The sequence below is a fragment of the Pongo abelii genome, chromosome 19, assembly GCF_028885655.2.
Source record: "Pongo abelii isolate AG06213 chromosome 19, NHGRI_mPonAbe1-v2.0_pri, whole genome shotgun sequence".
NCBI lineage: Eukaryota > Metazoa > Chordata > Mammalia > Primates > Hominidae > Pongo > Pongo abelii.
The window spans coordinates 95485131-95504267 of NC_072004.2; the positions used below are offsets into that span (position 1 = coordinate 95485131).

Sequence of the window (19137 nt, forward strand, 5' to 3'; positions counted from 1 at the left end):
AAGCAGATTTATTAGAGATGCAAGACCAGGTGCTCAAAGGACAGACAGGATAAAAACACCAACAAAGCCAACAGGATAAAATACACCACCGCTGAGGTGAATGGAAAAAGGCTTCCAACATCATTGCCCCGTATTTTTGGGAAGGGTGCAAATGTGTGCTCTCTTCTGTGCACTGGCCTCATTAACAGCCATATAATGCAAACGCAACACAAATGATGTACAATTCGATCATAAAATCATCCTCTGCGCTGTCACCTTCACATCCCAGAGCCACCCGCCCCCGCCGCTTAACGCTGGATGAAAGGAAGTAGCTAATCTTACGAGAGAATTTAGGCCTGTGACAAAAATCAGGGTCTCTCAGCCAGGGAAGAAAAGGAGCTAAAATCTTCACAGGAGGTGGTGTTGCCAGGCAACCTGATCAGCTCTGCTCCCCATAACATCCTGCAGGGACCCAGCCCCCCATCAAGTTGTAAAGATAAGAATACACATATGCACAAATAGTGAATCCTACATCTACCTGGAATCACTTTCTACCTCATGGACCACACAAAGAGGAGTGAAGAATCAAAGCACAAAAACAAAATGTTTTGTGTCAATCTAGTTAAATGTGGAAAATCCAAATAACGGTCATTAATAACAGTGTTAAAATGTTACCATCTGAAATTACTTACCACATCCTAAATGGTAACTTACGATGTGTCAGGAATTCAATGCTTTTCATAATCCTTGCAGGAAGTCTTTGAAGTAAGTAGTATAGATGGGGAAATTAAGGCACTGAAAAATTAACTACGTGCCAGAGGAGGTGGGTTTTTTTGTTGTTGTTTGTTTTGTTTTTTGTTGTTGTTGTTTGTTTGGGTTTTTTAGGTTTTTTTTTTTAAGCAGAGTCTCACTCTGTCACCCAGGCTAGAACGCAGAGGCTGGTCATGGCTCACTGCAGCCCTGACCTCCTGGGCTCAAGCTATCCTCCCACCTCAGCCACCCAAGTAGCTGGGACCATAGGTACCCACCAGCATGTCCAGCTAATTTGTTCATTTTTTGTAGAGATAAGGTCTCTCTAGGTTGCCCAAGGTGGTCTTGAACTTCTGGGCTCAAGTGATTCTCCCAAAATACAGGATTATAAGTGTGAGCTACTATGCCCAGTCCAGGATTTGTATTTGAAGCCAGCAGGCCATCTTTCTATGCCATGTTCTTAACCACTGCACCTTACTACCCAAAACTGTGGACAGAGACCAGTGCAATTGTAAGTAGGTTCTGCAAACTCAATGCCTTTATCCTGAAGACTGGGGGATGCTTTCCGGACTGAAGTGAACTGAGATTAGCAGCTAGTGGTGACATGGGATTAGTCCCACTTCCTTGCACTGTTATGAACCACTTGGCAGAATGTTTGTATATGAATGGTGGGCACCCTCTATAAGACAGAGGGCAAAGTGGTACAACGGTTTTCTGGAGCTGGGACGTCCTGGGCCTAAGGCCTAGTTCTCTCACTCCTAACTGCATAAACTTGGGAAGTTACTTCTCTAAGCGTCAGTGTTCCCATCTGTAAATGGGCATAACCGCAGGCCTGACTTCATGAGCTTGTTTTGTGGGTTAAGTGAATTCATGCGTGATAATTAGGAACTACTAACGCAATCACCAAAATTGCTAGAGGATTAAATAATTCCACAGATAAAAACTTTCTTTTTTTTTTTCCTTTTTTTTTTGAGACAGAGTCTTGCTCTATCACCCGGGCTGGGGTGCAGTTGTACATCTTGGCTCACTGCAACCTTCGCCTCCTGAGTTCAAGAGATTCTCCTGTCTCAGCCTCCTGAGTACTGGGATTACAAGCTCAAACCACCACACCGGGCTAATTTTTGTATTTTTAGTAAAGATGGGGGTTTCACCATGTTGGCCAGGCTGGTCTCGAACGCCTGACCTCAGGTGATCCGCTCGCCTCCTCCTCCCAAAGTGCTGTGATTACAGCCATGAGCCACAGTGCCCAGCCATAAAAACTTTCTTTAGCCATAGTCTCACCATAAACATGCCCCTTACAAAAAAATATGCGCACAATAACCACACCCAGGATGCAAACAACAGCCATTAATGAACTTTGTAGTTAATACTAAAAGTTACTCCTCGCTTTATTCTTTATTTACAAAAGCTTTCATGGTTCTTAAAAGTGTTTAGTATTCACCAATTTTACTGTTAACGTTTCTAATGAGGATTTTCTAAAACTGAGGCATGGATTTGAAAAAGTGTTCTGATCAATCACAGATTTGGAATGGAATCTCCAGCCCCCAGTCTTTGCGCCCACCCTCTGGCAATATGCCGCCTCAAGTGAGCATCTTTAAGACCGAGTTCCCTTTTTATTCCAGATAAAAGAATTAGGAGCCTTCTGGTAGAAAAGAAAGCAGATCTTTAGGATCAAGTCGCATAGGCTGGCCAATCAGCCCAGCTTCTCATTTGAACTTGACCCAGAGAGTAAAACCAACTTCACCATAAGGAAGGCGAGACTAACTTTTGTTACGTATTTTCTATTCATTTCCTATTTCTGAATCAAATCTGAACAACATACGACACCAGCTTCCGAGTGTGGGAATCACTGGATTTCAGGATTCAGCGGCTTCCGGCAGGATCCCCTAGGTTATGTTTAGCAATATTCAGTTGCCTTTCCTTTTTTTCTTTCCTTCCTTTGGTTCTTTTTCTTTTTTTTTTTTTTTCCAAAGGAAAGAACAAGGGAGCCCAGGCGGAACGGAAGTGAGTATCCCGACACGCGGATCTTAAACAGCCCAGACCACCAAGCCCGACAGGCCAGGAAAGCTGAGCGCGCGCCGCTGGGGGGACGCACACTTTGGAGGCTGTGTGGGCGCGCGCCGGCACCCCACAAGTTCTCATACGTCTGCTCCGCCGATTCAGCCAGACAAAGACCGCAAGTTCCCCGGTCCACCGCTCCAGACAGGCGGGGACCAGTCTCCCCGAATTAGGCCCATTCCGGGCCCGGGGCGCCCTCACTCGCCGCGGGGAAAAGTCCCCCGGTGCCCCTCCGTGATCCGGGTCCTCCCACAACGCTCCCGCTCCTACTGGCGCCCTGCACCCCGAGGACGGCGGACGGACCCCGACCCCTCCCCGGTCCCGCGGCTGCAGGCCCACGCGCCCCACGCGCCCCGCGCGCCCCCGCCCCAGCTCCGCCGAGGGGGCGCTGCTCGGTGCGCGGTGGACTCCTCGGACCCCGCCCCCGCGGCCCCGTCCGGGCCCCGATACCCACCCGGGTCCCGCTGCGGGGGCCGGATTCGCGCCGCCTCGGAGAGCCGCCACCGTCGCCTCCGCCGCTGCCGCCGCCAGTGAGGCGCGGCGGGGCGGGGACGGGCGGGGAGGCCCGGCCCCCGGCCCGCCCCCAGGCCCGCCCCCGGCCCGGCCCCTGCCTGCCCCGGCCGGGCTCCCCGCCCGCCTTCTGGCCCAGCCCTGGGCCCAAGCCCCTAGTCCCCTGCTTGCCCTCCCTCAGGCCTCGCCGCGCCCCGGCCTCGGGGACTGTGCCCCGACCCGAGCCCGGCGCCCCCGAGGGAAAGGCAGGGCTCCTCGGACGCTCCGCGTGCGCGCTGGCCTTCCGCTACCGCCCTCTGCAGGGAGATTTCTCCTATTTCGGGTTAGGAAGGGAAGACACGCTCCGGAAGACCCCTGGGCGTCCAAGCTTCCCTAGAAGTCTCCGTAGGACCCCTGGAGAAGGGCACCAGAGCCCCCTAGGGCAGGAGATGGAAAAGCGCTCGCCATGCGCGGGGTCCCCGGTCCCCGGTGCCCCCAGCCCGCCTGCCATTCCCGGGCGCTTAGCAGTCCGGGGTCCCCAGGTGCCCCGCAGGTCCCTTCGGGACCTCGAGCCGCCCTCTGGGCACACGCTGACGCCGCTGTCGCTTTACAGAAATTGAGTGCAGCCGAGGCGGGACATGGGCGGAGAGAGCGATAAAGGAAAAGCATGGTCGTGCTCTAATCATTACAGTCTAAGGGATGACACGTCGAGATGGCGCGCGCCTCTGCGTGCGTGGAGATGGCACAAAGGCCGCGCCGCCCCCGGCGGCCCCCGCCCTCGCCGCGCGCGTGGTCCCGGCCCCGCCGGATGTTGACAGCGTCGCCTAGCAACGGGAGATGGCGGAACCTGGCGGCGCGGCGGGCCGGTAAGCCGGGCCGAAGGGCAGCGGGTCTTGGAGTCGCCAGGCCGCGCTCTCCGTTCATCGCGACAGGTGGCCCCCGCGTCGGCCCCTGCCTCCCCCCTTCGCCTCCACTCCCCCTTCCTCTCGCCTGTGTCCCTTCTCTCGCCATTTTGCTGGCCTTTCCCATCCACTGCGTTCAGCCCCTCACACCCCCCCCCCCCGCCCGCCAACCCTTCTCACTTCTCCCCTCCTGTCCCTTTGTCCTCTCTCGGCCTCCCTCTTTCCCCTACTCCAAGTGCGCGACTCCCTCTAAAACCCGGGACCGCTCGCTCTGCAGTCACCATGGCAACCACTCTCCGTGGCGGTCCCTGCGCGCAGTCCTCGTAAGAGTAGAGGGCTCTGCAGGGCGCGGGGCTGTCGGATGCCGCCCCTGACCTTGCGCCGGGGCCACTCGCTGTGGCCGGAGACCAGCCCTGCCCCGTGCCTCCCTCCTGCAAGGACAGATCCCCTCTCGCAGGCTTGGGGGTGACCCGCGATGGGAGGGGTCCCTGCGGTTAGGCGGCCCCGCGATGGACCGCGGTCACCGTCCTGGGGCCTGGGTGGAAGCACTGAGCGCGCACAGGGAGGGCGGCTGGGTGAAGATCCCTGCCACAGGGCCTCTGCTCGCTTAGGCTCTGTTGAAAAGGATAGAAACGATTGGAAAGACTTTGGCCTTTTTACCTTAGACACATCGGTATTGTTTCATTTTTTTTTAAGGTGGGTCTGTATGTATTGACATGGAAAGACTAAAGGTATTATTAATAAAACGATAGGCATAAATGTAAAAGGGTAGGTATACTATGATCTCTAATTCAGTGTGTGTGTGTGTTGAACTCGGGAGGCAGAGGTTGCAGTGAGCCAAGTATGTGTGTGTGTGTGTGTGTGTGTGTGTGTGTTTAAAGCATAGAAAAATGTTGAAAGAATGTAGTCCTAAATGTTACCAATGATTATCTTGGGAAGGAAAGGGAAGATCACAGGGAACTGTCACTGTCTGTCTCTTTGAACATATCTATATTCCTTTGACAGATAAAAATAGCTTGAATCTTTAATTTTTTAAAAAAGAGAGATATATATATACCACGGCATTCTTGTGCTACGTAAATCGTGGAGAAACTCAGAGTCCCTAGAACACTTACTCTGATCGTGCTACTTTCTCTACGTTGTATTTCTTTTCCCCAGTTTTGTCCCAGACACGAGTTATATTTGAGGTGACTTTTCTGGGGTGATCTAATCCTGCTGTTCCTTCGATGTTTTAATAATTATATTTTTCATTCATTCATGGAGCTTTGCTTTTGTGGCACCTCTGCCACCTGACAGGCATGATATAGTGCTATGGTTCCTGACAAACAGGACAAAGTCGTGACAACAGCCTGGGGGTGGCAGAGAAGTAACAAGTAAACAGATATGCAGAATTCAGGAAGGGATAAGGGCCAAGAAAAAGAAAACTGTTGCTTGAAACTGTTCAATTGTTTCTCTAAAACCAGGTCTCATCCGGAAGATGGATCGGCTTCTGAGGGAGAGAAGGAAGGGAATAATGAAAGCCACATGGTAAAATTCCCTATGGGAAGTTATTCCGGGCTTATATTTACTAGGAATTAAAGAGAATCAGAGGACAGGCGCGGTGGCTCACGCCTGTAATCCCAACACTTTGGGAGGCCAAGGCAGGTGGATCACATAAGGTTAGGAGTTCCAGACAAGCCTGGCCAACATGGCAAAACCCCATCTCTACTAAAAATATAAAAATTAGCCAGGCGTGGTGGTGCGCACCTGTAGTCCCAGCTACTCGGGAGGCTGAGGCAGGAGAATGGCTTGAACTCGGGAGGCAGAGGTTGCAGTGAGCCAAGATCACACCATTGCACTCCAGCCTGGGTGACGAGTGAAACTCTGTCTCAAAAATAAATAAATAGGCCGGGCACGGTGACTCACACCTGTAATTCCAGCACTTTGGGAGGCCAAGGCAGGCAGATCACGAGGTCAAAAGATCGAGACTATCCTGGCCAACATGAAGAAACCCTGTCTCTACTAAAAATGCAAAAATTAGCCAGGCATGGTGATTCACACCTGTAGTCCCAGCTACTCAGGAGGCTGAGGCAGGAGAATGGCTTGAACCTGGGAGATGGAGGTTGCAGTGAGCCGAGATTGTGCTACTGCACTCAGCCTGGCGACAGAGTGAGACTCCATCTCAAAAAATAGATAAATAAAATAAAATTAAAAATAAATAAATAAAGAGAATTAGGACTTGGTCAAGTATACTGTATGATGACATTATCTTGCACCAGAACAAATTCAATTCAGTTGAAGAGAGACTCATTTTCTTCCTACCCCGTTCTACAGTGTCAGCGATTAGTCAGGGGTGCGAAGGATGTCCAACTTTGGGTTGCCCTGAGTTTTTCAGAACTCATTTCCTGTAACGAAGGATGCAAAAATGATTACGAAAAGCAGAGAGAGCCGGACATGGTGGCTCACGCCTGTAGTCCCAGCACTTTGGGAGGCTGAGGTGGATGGATCGCTTGAGGCCAGGTGTTCAAGACCAGCCTGGCCAACATGGTGAAACCCTACCCCTACTAAAAATGGAAAAATTAACTGGGCGTGGTGGTACACACCTGTAGTCCCAGCTACTTGGGAGGCTGAAGCAGGAGAATCACTTGAACCCAGGAGGCGGAGGTTGCAGTGAGCCGAGATCACGCCACTGCACTCCAGCCTGGGCAGCAGAGTGAGACCCTGTCACAAAAAAAATTAAAAAAGAAATAACAGATAAACTGAAGCATGAAACATGATTTTTTTTTTTTTTCTTTTTGAGACAGAGTCTTACTCTGTCTCCAGGCTGAAGTGCAGTGGCACAATCTCGGCTCACTGCAACCTCTGCCTTCCGAGTTCAAGCAATTCTCCTGCCCCAGCCTCCTGAGTAGCTGGGATTACAGGTGTGCACCACCACACCCAGCTAATTTTTGTATTTTTAGTAGAGACAGGGTTTCACCATGTTGGTCACGATGGTCTCGATCTCCTGACCTCGTGATCTGCCTGCCTTGGCCTCCCAAAGTGAAACATGATCTTTTAGTGATGCTGAGAAGGGTATAAATGCAGTTTTCCCATTGATATAATTACACAATAAAGAATAAAACCTCACAAGGTCCTTTATACTTTGTTTCCTGATTTTTTTCCTGCCACACCTTTACAGGTGTCACCACCAGAGAAGGTTGATGGCCAGAAAGGTGAAGAAGCTGTTGGTAGCACAGAGCATCCTGAAGAAGTCACAACCCAAGCGGAAGCTGCAATTGAAGAGGGGGAGGTCGAGACAGAAGGGGAAGCTGCAGTGGAAGGGGAAGAGGAGGCTGTGTCCTATGGAGATGCTGAAAGCGAAGAGGAATATTACTATACAGAAACTTCATCCCCCGAAGGGCAAACCAGTGCTACAGATATGACTTACCCATATTTCAGTCCTCCTCAGGAACTGCCTGGAGAGGAGGCGTACGATAGTGCTAGCGGGGAAGCTGGTCTCGAAGGCTCCCAGCAAGAGGCCACCGGTCCACCAGAATCCAGAGAAGGGAGGGTCACCTCCCTGGAGCCATCCCACGGAGTCTTAGGCCCGTCGGAGCAAATGGGCCAAGTCACCTCTGGGCCAGCAGTGGGAAGATTGGTGAGTAGCCCTGACTTCTGTTTTGTGCCGGTGTCGCACGGCCCACGGGGTTTGTCACCCTATGTGAGGAACTTGGGGATACATTATAAATACAAATCGCAATCCCTGTTAGAAATGTCTTAGCAAAGCTGGGTGCAGTGGCTCATGCCTGTATGTAATCCCAGCACTTTGGGAGGCAAAGGTGGATGGATCACCTGAGGTCAGGAGTTCGAGACCAGCCTGGCCAACGTGGTGAAATCCTGTCTCTACTAAATATGCAAAAATGAGCCGGGCGTGGTGGCGCACGCCTGTAATCCCAGCTACTCAGGAGGCTGAGGTGGGAGAATTGCTTGAACCCAGGAGGCGGAGGCTGCAGTGAGCCAAGATCACACCATTGCACTCCAGCCTGGGCAACAGAGTGAGACCTTGTCTCAAAAAAAGAAAAAAGAAAAGAAATTTCTTAGCAAGCTTAGGGCTCAGGATTCACGGTCGAATGCTGAGAGATCCTGGACTCTGCTTCAGTGTTCCCAAGCCCAAGGCTGAGGGCCTCCATAGCCGCCATCTACGTAAGGGCATCTGAGTTTCCAGGCTTCCAGAGCAGCATTGTCCAATATGGTCCATCAGTCACATGTGGCTACAGAGAGCTCTCCAAATGCGACTAGCGAGCTAGAGGAATGGAGCTTTTAACTGTTTAAGGTTCTAATTTCCATTTAAATAGCCACCTGTTGCCAGTGGCTGCCATAATGAATAGTGCAGTTCTAGATGATAACAAGGACAATAGCTGCATTCTTATATTTCTTCATTAATTTTCTTTAAACAATCACAAAGTTACAGAAAAAAATGAAGTACAATAAAAAGGATCTTTTATTTTCTTAAACATTGGAGAGTGAGTTCCGGATCTGATCACCAAAGCCTTCGAATGCTTCTGTTTGTTTCCCACAAACAGCTGCGGCACAACCATCAAAATCTGGAAATTAGGCCGGGCGTGGTGGTGCACGCCTGTAATCCCAGCTACTCGGGAGGCTGAGGCAGGAGAATCACTTGAACTGGAGAGGCGAGGGTTGCAGTGAGTCGAGATTGCACCACTGCACTCCTGCATGGGCGACAGAGCGAGACTCTGTCTCAAAAAAAAAAAAAAAAAAAATTCTGGAAATTGCCTTGCTCCATTTCCAAGAAACGCTCAGGCCTCAGTTAGGGTTCACCAAATGTCCCAATGACATCTTTTGTAGCAAAGAGATTCAGTTCCGAATCAAATGTTGCCTTGAGCGCTCATATTTCTGTAGTCTCCTCAATCTTTCCTTGATAACCTTGACCCTTGCGAAGGTCATAGGCCAGCTGTCTTGTAGAGTGTCCCTCAGCCTGGATTTGCCCGGTGTTTCCTCATGATGGGGTTAGGGTCATGAGGCTTTGGTGGGACTATCATGGAAGCGATGTGGGGCTCTCAGTGCGTCCCACAAGGGACGCAGGATTCCAGCTTCCACCATTCCTGGTGATGTTCACTTCAGTCACCAAATTTAAAAGCACCAAGATTCTCCACTGTGAAGCGACCTTTTACTCCTTTATACTTAATGAAGATTTTGTGGAAAGGCTTTTTTCTTTTTTGATTTAAGATAGGAAGGTGAATACCATTTAGAATGAGAAAGAAATTGCAATAGATTCCCACCATCTATTGAGGACTTCTTATATTTGCTTACCAACGTATACAGATGTTATATAACTTTTGGCAGATTTATCCCTAAGTATTTCTTTTTGTTTGTTTGTTTTTTTGAGATGAAGTCTCGCTCTGTCGCCCAGGCTGGAGTGCAGCGGCATGATCTTGGCTCACTGCAACCTCTCCCTCCCGGGTTCAAGCAATTCTCCTGCCTCAGCTTCCCGAGTAGCTGGGACTACAGGCACACACCACCACACCAGGCTAAAATTTGGTATTTTTAGTAGAGATGTGGTTTCACCATGTTGGCCAGGCTGGTCTCGAACTCCTAACCTCAAATGATCTGCCTGCCTCAGCTTCCCAAAGTGTTGGGTTTACAGGTGTGAGCCATCGCTCCTGCCCAATATTTCACATTTTTGATGCCATTATAAATGGTTTCCAATTGTCTGTTGCTAGCATATAGAAATACAATTGGTTTTTGTATACTCACCTGATATTCTGCCACATTGCTGAAGTCCCTCACTGGTTAGACTAGCTTGTTTGCAGAATCTGTAGGCTTTTTCACAAAGATAATCATCTCATCTGAGAAAAAAGGCAGTTAACTTGCCTTTTCTTCCTTTTTCTTGCCTGATTACATTGGCTAGAACCTCCAGCACCATGTTGAATAGAAGTGGTGAGAGCAGACCTCTTGTCTTGCCCTGATCTTACGGGAAAAGCATTCAGTCTTTGACTGTAAAGCGCCATGTTTGCTGTGGGTGTTGCAGATGCCCTTTATCGAGTTAAGGAAGTTCCCTTGTATTCTTGGTTTGTTGGATGCTGTTGGGTTGTTTTTTTTTTTTAATCATCAAAGGGTATTGGGTTTTGTCAGATCCTTTTCTGTGTCTGTTAAGAAGACTGTATTTTCCTTTTTAGTTAGTTAATTTGGTAGATTACATTGATTGATTTTCAAATGTTCAAGCAATCCCGCATTCTGAGATAAACACAGGGAGTCACTTTGGAGTGATATGAATGTCGGTTCCTCATTAAACTCTTGGTTTATTTATATTCTTACATCTGCATAGACTCAGGGCTCTCCATGTGATTGACTGGGTTATAACCCATTACTGTCATTATGTATTTTGATGCTCAATTTGGCCAGTGAGGGCCCATTTAAACCAGCTTTTGTGTGGTGGGATGCACCTCCATCCTTCTTTGAGGGTTTTCTTGCTTTCTGCCATGGACTGCCCAGCCTTAGAATCAGACATTTCTCCGGGAGCCCTGTTTCTGTTAGTGGAAAATAGAATTTAGAAGTTATGACTTGGGTGCTGGGGTCCTCATTGATGCTGGAGTGTCACTGTCCCCAGGCCCTCAGTGGCAGGAGATAGGGCCTGTGTGCATGTACTGTACATACTTCCCCCACATTTATACACACACCAGGTACACATTCGCTCACATCTATATTTATTGGAACACACTAGGCCAGGCCTAATGGCTCATGGCTGTAATCCCAGCACTTTGGGAGGCCGACGCAGGCGGATCACTTGAGGCCAGGAGTTCGAGACCAGCCTAACCAACATGGCGAGACCCCATCTCTACTAAAAATACAAAAATTAGCCGGGTGTGGTGGTGCACACCTGTAGTCACAGCTACTCAGGAGGCTGAGGCACAAGAATCACTTGAGCCTGGGAGTCAGAGATTGCATGAGCCAAGATTATGCCACTGCACTCCAGCCTGGGCGACAGAGCAAGACCCCATCTCAAAAAAAAATAATAAATAAATAAATATATATATATATATATCTCAACAACAGCAAAACCAGTGTCTTCACCTTTTCTTTAAGTGAAGTCTAGGTCACTTGTTGCTCTGTAAACCCAATTTCCATCCTTGGGCCTAGTTTCTAGAAAATACACTGGGAAGTAGTTTCCAAACATGATTGAAGAAAGGGCAGGGGCAGCCCCTGAGCGACCCTTGCTTCCCACCTCCCACCGGCTCTCAGTCTTTAGGACAGTGTGAGTGGGACTTGTGTCCAGTTGTGTACATGGACTCTCAGCAACCTCTCATTAGGAGAAGCCGCTGCTGCACACCCTGGAGATGGGTTTTGACCTTGGGCTCCCATTAATGTTGTTACGGCTCCAGATGCCTCAGAAATAATTTCCAGAGTCAACACCATCTGCGGAAGTGCTGTGAGACAGTGCATGGGCTGGAGACAGAGAGCTGGTGCTGAACATACTCAGGGCTGCCCGTGCAAACTGGGGCAAGCCGTTCAGCCTCCGTGTGGCTGCTTTACTATGGAGAACAGAAATGATTAGAACCTGAGTTGTGGGGTTATGGTGAGGGTGGCATGAGATGAGCTTTGTAACAACATGTTGTTTATGGGCAGCAAAACCCTGACTCATTGTCTGTGTTACTAATATCCAACAGTTCATCATCAGCAATAATTATTGCCAATAGTCATAACTGCAAAAGTCTCTTTTAAAGCTAAAATGGACGCTGGGCACAGTGGCTGTAATCCCAACACTTTGCGAGGCCGAGGCGGGTGGATCACTTGAGGTCAGGAGTTCGAGACCAACCTGGGTAACGTGGCGAAACCCCGTCTCTACTAAAAATGCAAAAATTAGCCAGGTGTGGTGGCGTGTGCCTGTAATTCCAGCTACTCAGGAGGCTGAGGCAGGAGAATCACTTGAACCCAGGAGGCGGAGTTTGCAGTGAGCCGAGATCGTACCACTTCACTCCAGCGTGGGCGACAGAGCAAGACTCCATCTCAAAAAACAACAACAACAACAACAAAAACCCTGAAAAACAGAGCTGGGGAAAGGCATTAAGGGGAGGGTTTCTCATAACAAAAACTATCACAAAAGACTCTGCAAATCCCACAATGTTGCACAAAGGTCATCATAACCTTTAAAAAAAAAAAAAAAAAACACTTTCTGCTAGGACAGCTGCCCAGCAACTGCCTGTCGAAACCTGGACTGATGCCACCCTGTTATTGATCCTTACAGCCAAGGAGAATTATCACAAAACAATTATGTAATCCTCCTCATTTTTCCTTTATCAACTTTCATCTTCCTTTACCTCCCCGAATACAAACATAATTTACTATGGCACCCGTATTCCCATTGCAATGCCCTATCCCCAAATAAATGTCATTTTCCTTTACAGAACCTCTCTCTGTTTGTTATTTAGGATGATACATTGCTCAAAATTTAATGTAATTGTTAAAGTAATAGTAAATCACTTGGATATAAAGATCATCATTTGACTTTTGCAAATGTCCAAAATGGAAAACATCTAACTCTCCCACCCAGGGAATTCAGAAGTGTTTCCCCCAGCTCACACCTGTAATCCCAGCACTTTGGGAGGCCAAAGTGGAAAGGCTGAATGAGGCCAGGAGTTTGAGACCAGCCTAGGAATCATAGCAAGACCCCACCTCTAAATAAAATATTAAAAAATTAGACTAGTGTGGTGGTGTGCACCTGTAATCCCAGCTACTCTGGAGGCTAAGGAGGGGGGATCACCAGAGCCCAGAAGTTGGAGGTTGCAGTGAGCTGTGATTGCAGCACTGCACGCCGGCCTAGGTGGTAGAGTGAGACCCTTACTCAATAATAATAATAATAACAATAATAATAATAATGGAGTGATTTCTGCCTGTCTGGACCTGTAGCTAAGTGTAAACACCCAGGCACGAGAATGCATGGGTCCTGGGATCTTTTGCTCCCGCATGCTGAGCGCCTCGAGGTTGGGAAACCACGACTCTGAGCACCCTCTTCATGAAAGCATGCGGGAAAGCCTCGGCTCCTGGCCAGGGTCTCCCAAGAGGACTGTTTCCTCTTCTCTCCTTTCAAACCAGCCCCCTTTAGGGAAATTTCAATAAGAAAATGTCTTCCCTTCATAAAAACACCTGGCTCGATTTTAACTTTATTTATTTATTTATTTTTGAGAAGGGGTCTTTCTCTGTCGCCCAGGCTGGAGTGCAGTGCTGTGATCTCGGCTCACTGCAACCTGTGCCTCCTGGGTTCAAGCGATTCTTGTGCTTCAGCCTCCCGAGTAGCTGGAATTACAGGCACACGCCACGACACCTGGCTAATTTTTGCATTTTTAGTAGAGATGGGGTTTCACCATGTTACCCAGGCTGGTCTCGAACTCCTGGCCTCAAGTGATCCAGCTGCCTTGGCCTCCCAAAGTGCTGGGATTACAGGCATGAGCCACCGCGCCTGGCCAGGTGTTTTAAAAAACACACAGGTGACTATATTTTGATTCTGACAACTTTCACAAATGTAATGAGTTAAAATTGAATAACTTCTCAGTGGCAATTAAGCCCTTGTTGACTTAGTTTTGGTTGTTCTTCCCATAGACAGAATCCACAGAGGAGCCCCAGGGGCAGGTGCTCCCGATGGGCGCCCGGCACCGCTTCCGGCTGAGCCACGGGAGCGACATCGAGTCCTCAGACCTGGAGGAGTTCGTCTCGCAGGAGCCAGGTGCCGCCCACCCGCTGAGGTCACCCTGCCCTGGCGATGAGCCACGTGCACAGGCCCTTCTGTGCAAGGGACGCCACTCGTTTGTCATCTGTTACCTGTTTCCTGAGTGGCTGTGAGCTGAAAGAGAAAAATCTTATTAACAGATATGGATAACATTTATTGGGCGTTTACTGTTTTATCTCATTTAATCCTAACAGTGACCGATAAAGTAGGAATCATTCTCCATTTAACAGACAGGTTCCCTAAGGGCATTAAGGAACTGGTCTGATGAAGTAACAGAACGCGGCCTTCGCCAAGATTCAGTGACGCCCAGCCCCATCCCCTGATGGCCATTTCTCGCTGGTTCCTGGTCTCAGAGCGAGACGTGCCGTGACAGCACCCCCAGGCCTGAATCTGTCTGCTGGCTTTCAAAGGCTTTCCAGAACCCCTGTCTTCTTACGTAGTCCCAGTATCCCAGTGTTGTGGACATGGGAGGGCAGATCAGGCAGTTGCAAATTCCCTGTGGTACCGACCAGCAGCCGGTCCAAAACCTTGCATTACTTGCAAATGACATGAAAACAGCGCGTGTCTAAATTAGTAAAAAACAAGCCAGGCGCAGTGGCTCACGCCTGGAATCCCAGCCAAGGCCGGTGGATCACCTGAGGTCAGGAGTTTGAGACCAGCCTGGCCAACATGGCGAAACCCCATCTCTACTAAAAAATATAAAAATTAGCCAGGCGTAGTGGCAGGTGCCTGTAATCCCAGCTACTTAGCAGGCTGAGACAGGAGAATCACTTGAACCTGGGAGGTGGAGTTTGCAATGAGACGAGATCGAGCCACTACACTCCAGCTAGGCAACAAGAACGAGACTCTGTCTCAAAAACAAACAAACAAAAACAAAAAAACATAATTAGCCAAGCGTAGTGGCACGTACCTGTCATCCCAGCTACTTGTCACTCCCGAGGGATTGAGGGAGGCTCAGTCAGAAGAATCACTTGAACCCGGGAGGCAGAGGTTGCAGTGAGCTGAGATCGCACCACTGCACTCCAGCCTGGGCGACAGAGCGAGACCCTGTCTCTAAATAAGTAAATAAATAAATAAATTAGTACAAAACAGAACAGGGATCTCTCCAACCTGGAAGTATGGAAAGGCCAAAACTAGAGCCTCATTTATTATTTCCTTTCTTTTGCAGTCTTATCAGCTGTTTCACATTTTTTAAAAAAATTCAAATCTAGGCTGGGCCCAGTGGCTCACGCCTGTAATCCCAGCACTTTCAGAGGCCAAGGTGGGTGGATCACAAGGTCAGGAGTTCGAGACCAGTCTGGCCAACATGGTGAAACCCCGTCTCTACTAAAAATACAAAAATTACCGGGCGCGGTGGCAGGTGCCTGTAATCCCCAGCTGCTCGGGAGGCTGAGGCAGGAGAATCACTTGAACCTGGGAAGTGGAGGTTGCAGTGAGCCGAGATCACGCCACTGCACTCCAGCCTGGGTGACAGAGCAAGACTCTGTCTGGAAAAAAAAAAAAAAATTGTATCCAATCCTCTAGTTAAGTGGTCACCTTTCTATTCACTCTTTATGTGTAAAGAAAGCCTCTCAAAAATAATTTCCTTCCTGCCTACCTTTAAAACGGGACCCTTTCTCTGGGATGTGTTGAGTCAGTGAGCAGAAGATGGGGTGAATGATGTTTCTGACCCACAGGCCGTTTGGATGCTTTTGCTGTCACTTTCTCATCATGCTGCATGAGGCATGACAGCAGCTGTGCCGTTGATGCCCCAGAATAGAATCACTGAGCCTTCTCTCCAGCAGCTCCTCAATGGTGTCGCTCTCTCTCCCCCCAGTGATCCCCCCAGGGGTGCCCGATGCCCACCCCAGGAAAGAAGACCTGCCAGTGTTCCAGGACCAGATCCAGCAGCCCAGCACCGAGGAAGGGGCCGTGGCAGAGAGAGTGGAGTCCGAGGGGAGTGACGAGGAAGCAGAAGATGAAGGGTCCCAGCTGGTAGTCTTGGACCCAGACCACGTAAGGAAGCCTTCCCAGGTTTTGCTTTTGCCTACACAGATGGAGAATGACTCAGGCCCCTTTCCCTGCCTGCACTGTGGCCCACTCCTGACCCCAAATGCTGTACTCGTATCTCGCCTGTTCACTGCACCGTTTATCGGCACTGATTGACCTACCTCTTCATAGGGTACTCTCCTCTGAGGTTGGTATAGGTAAGGCCTGTGTTTCTCAACCCCAGCACCACTGCCCCGTGGGGCCGGGTTATTCTGTGCTGTGCCTTGTATGGTGTTGAACAGCATCCCTGAGCTCCTCCCGCTACATGCCAGGAGCACCCCACCCTTGGTTTTTATCATCAAAAATGTCTCCAGGCCGGGCGTGGTGGCTCACGCCTATAATCCCAGCACTTTAGGGGGCCAAGGCCTGTGGATCACCTGAGGTCAGGAGTTCGAGACCAGCCTGGCCAACATGGCGAAACCCCATCTCTACTAAAAATACAAAAAAAAAAAAAAAAAAAAAATTAGCCGGGCATGGTGGTGAGCACCTGTAATCCCTGCTACTCGGGAGTCTGAGGCAGGAGAATCGCTTAAACCCAGCAGGCGGAGGTTGCATGCAGTGAGCCAAGATGGCACCAGTGCAGTCCAGCCTGGGCAACCAGAGCGAAACTGTCTCAAAAAAAAAAAAAAAAAAGTCTCTAGTCATTGCCAAATGTTGGGGGTGTGGGGCGCATCTTGGGAGCCACTGCCTTGAGGGCACCAATTGGATCGCAGCTCCCTGCCCCAGCCACTGGCAAGGAAAAGGCAGATGTTGATTTCATTTACCCATCAGGAAAGCTGCAGAGCTCCAGGAGCTGCAGGAAGGAGCTGGGGGCTGCACAGGGAGGTTCTCTCCCCAGACCACTGCTCCACCCCACCCTCTGGCCACAGCTCACCATCATTTTGCCAAAATATGCACTCAGTTCTCTGCAAGTGCCTGAGATAAGACCATGAGGTGCCTTGAATTTGTGGCTTCCAGAGTAAGAATCCCAAGCAGAAGCAGGGAGCACTCCACATGGAAGTCGGCTCTGGCCACCGGAGGGAGACCTGTGGCCACCTGGGCTGAGCCCTGGGTTGGGCAGGAAGGTAACCAGGAAGGTAACTGCCGGTGATTTTCCATTGTTCTAGCCCCTGATGGTAAGATTCCAGGCTGCCCTGAAGAACTACCTGAACCGACAGATCGAAAAGTTGAAGCTGGACCTCCAAGAGCTGGTGTGTATCCGTCCAGTCTCCCACCCCGGCCGGATGCCTGCATCCTGGTGACCTGTTTCTCTCTTTGGTCCAGGTTGTGGCTACCAAGCAGAGCCGAGCCCAGCGGCAGGAGCTGGGGGTGAATCTCTATGAGGTGCAGCAGCACCTGGTACACCTGCAGAAGCTGCTGGAGAAGAGTCACGACCGCCACGCAATGGCCTCGAGCGAGCGCAGGCAGAAGGAGGAGGAGCTGCAGGGCGCCCGCGCACTCTACGCCAAGACCTGCGCGGCCGCCAACGAGGAGCGCAAAAAGCGTAAGCCAACCCGGCGGCCCCACACGCCATTGGGTCCTGGAGGGTTTCCCAGGGGTGTCCCCATGTGCCATGGCCAGGCACCTAGAAAAGTAAGATGTGTGTGCGTCCTGGAGGGGTTCCCACCCTTTTTAGGAGGGGAAGGCACATAAATCAAATGTTTTTTGTTGTTGTTGTTGTTGTTGTTGTTGTTTTTTTGAGATGGAGTCTCACTCTGTCACCCAGGCTGGAGTGCAATGGCGTGATCTTGGCTCACTGCAACCTCCCCCTTCCAGGATCAAGCCAGTCTCCTGGCTCAGCCTCCCAAGTAGCTGGGATTACAGGCACCTGCCACCATGCCTGGCTATTTTTTGTATTTTCAGTAGAGATGGGGTTTCACCATGTTGGCCAGGCTGGTCTCGAACTCCTGACCTCAGGTGATCCGCCTGCCTCGGCCTCCCAAAATGCTGGGATTACAGGCGTGAGACACTGCACCCGGTCATAAATATGTTAAATGGCACCTGTCAGGGCAAAGCAGCAAATGCTGAAGCTGCTAACAGCCAGAGTGTAGAGACTCAAAACTGGGAGAGATGGGTGGGCTGCAGAGGTCCAAGGATAGACAAGACCAGGAAGCAAGAGCAGACCAGGGGTGATGGAGGGTTTCGATAAGTGCAAATGCGAGGGTGAGGCCGGGGCTGGCACGACGGTCAGACCATGGCCCAGGGCCCAACCGCCATAGGATGTGTGCGGCAGGTCAGTGGGTAGCTTCAAATCAGATGAGACAGTGGGGGCTACGGCACGTACTATGCAACATTACTGCTAAAGCAACGTCCTTGCACAGAGCTGGTCATGTAGGTGACTGGGGACAGTGGCTTCCTCTTGTGACTACAGAGTATTTCAGTCTTTATGCTTTTTGATTTTTTCAACTTTCTCAATCAACTGTGTATTACTCTTATAATGGGGAAATGACCTACAGAAACCTGGAAGAAAACAGAAGCACATGGCCATCCCAGCTGTTCTGGAAAGAAACATTTTAAACCCTGAGAAAAGTAGAAGAGGTTTCTGGAAATTTCAGAGTTAGGGTAAGTGGGCACTTATCAAGCACCTCTCTTGGCCGGGCGCGGTGGCTCACGCCTGTAATCCCAGCACTTTGGGAGGCCAAGGCGGGGGATCACGAGGTCAGGAGGTCAAGACCATCCTGGCTAACACCGTGAAACCCTGTCTCTACTAAAACCACAAAAAATTAGCTGGGCGTGGTGGCGAGCGCCTGTTGTCCCAGCTACTTGGGAGGCTGAGGCAGGAGAATGGCGTGAACCCGGGAGCCGAGATCTCACCAGTGCACTCCAGCCTGGGCAACAGAGCAAGACTCCATCTCAGAAAAAAAAAAAAGAAAAAAAGAACCTCTCTCCAGTTAGCATCAAATGAACAGAAAACACCAAAAGGAAAGAAAGTGACATCCACGCTGAACTGAAAGAGCCACATCCTCCAGAAGTAACCAAATTTAGACCCACCTGAAGGAGGACGCATGCCCCTGCCTGCTCCCCACACCTGCAGTGAGGCGGGAGCCGTGGAGCTGGGGTGGAGCACCCGCCGGCTCCCCTCTACTAGGGCTCAAAGAGTAGGTGGGATTCTGAAAAGATCCAAACACTCTGGTGGACTCTGCTTCCTGGAGATTAGGAGAGGGCCGGAGCTGAGGCTCTTCAACCCGGCAAGGCCTGCCTCAAACAGCACCATCTCTGCCTTCTCAGAATTTGGGCAACGGTTCCGGCCCT

General features: G+C 50.2%; 2 protein-coding genes across 17 annotated transcripts in view; one reads left to right on the plus strand and one right to left on the minus strand.

The window, feature by feature from the left end:
• Positions 1–3336, minus strand: part of TBC1D16 (TBC1 domain family member 16) — a 96905-nt gene extending 93569 nt beyond the window's left edge. For 8 of the 14 annotated variants that reach the window (XM_063718314.1, XM_063718312.1, XM_002827911.5 and 5 more), the window contains exon 1: positions 3242–3325. The gene's annotated coding sequence lies outside the window, so the exon portion shown is untranslated. Of the gene's footprint in view, positions 1–3241 lie in introns of all 14 variants that reach the window. The other 6 variants (XM_063718311.1, XM_063718313.1, XM_054535841.2 and 3 more) reach the window with 3 other exon arrangements.
• A 682-nt stretch (positions 3337–4018) lies between these two features.
• The window catches only part of CCDC40 (coiled-coil domain 40 molecular ruler complex subunit), a 65897-nt gene continuing 50778 nt past the window's right edge, over positions 4019–19137 (plus strand). The window contains exons 1-7 of one of the 3 annotated variants that reach the window (XM_024234891.3): positions 4019–4142; positions 5642–5705; positions 7336–7794; positions 13752–13875; positions 15695–15873; positions 17013–17096; positions 17170–17389. In XM_024234891.3, the coding sequence (XP_024090659.3) occupies positions 4114–4142; positions 5642–5705; positions 7336–7794; positions 13752–13875; positions 15695–15873; positions 17013–17096; positions 17170–17389 (1159 nt within the window). In that variant the 5' untranslated portion in view covers positions 4019–4113. The other 2 variants (XM_054535845.2, XM_054535846.2) reach the window with 2 other exon arrangements.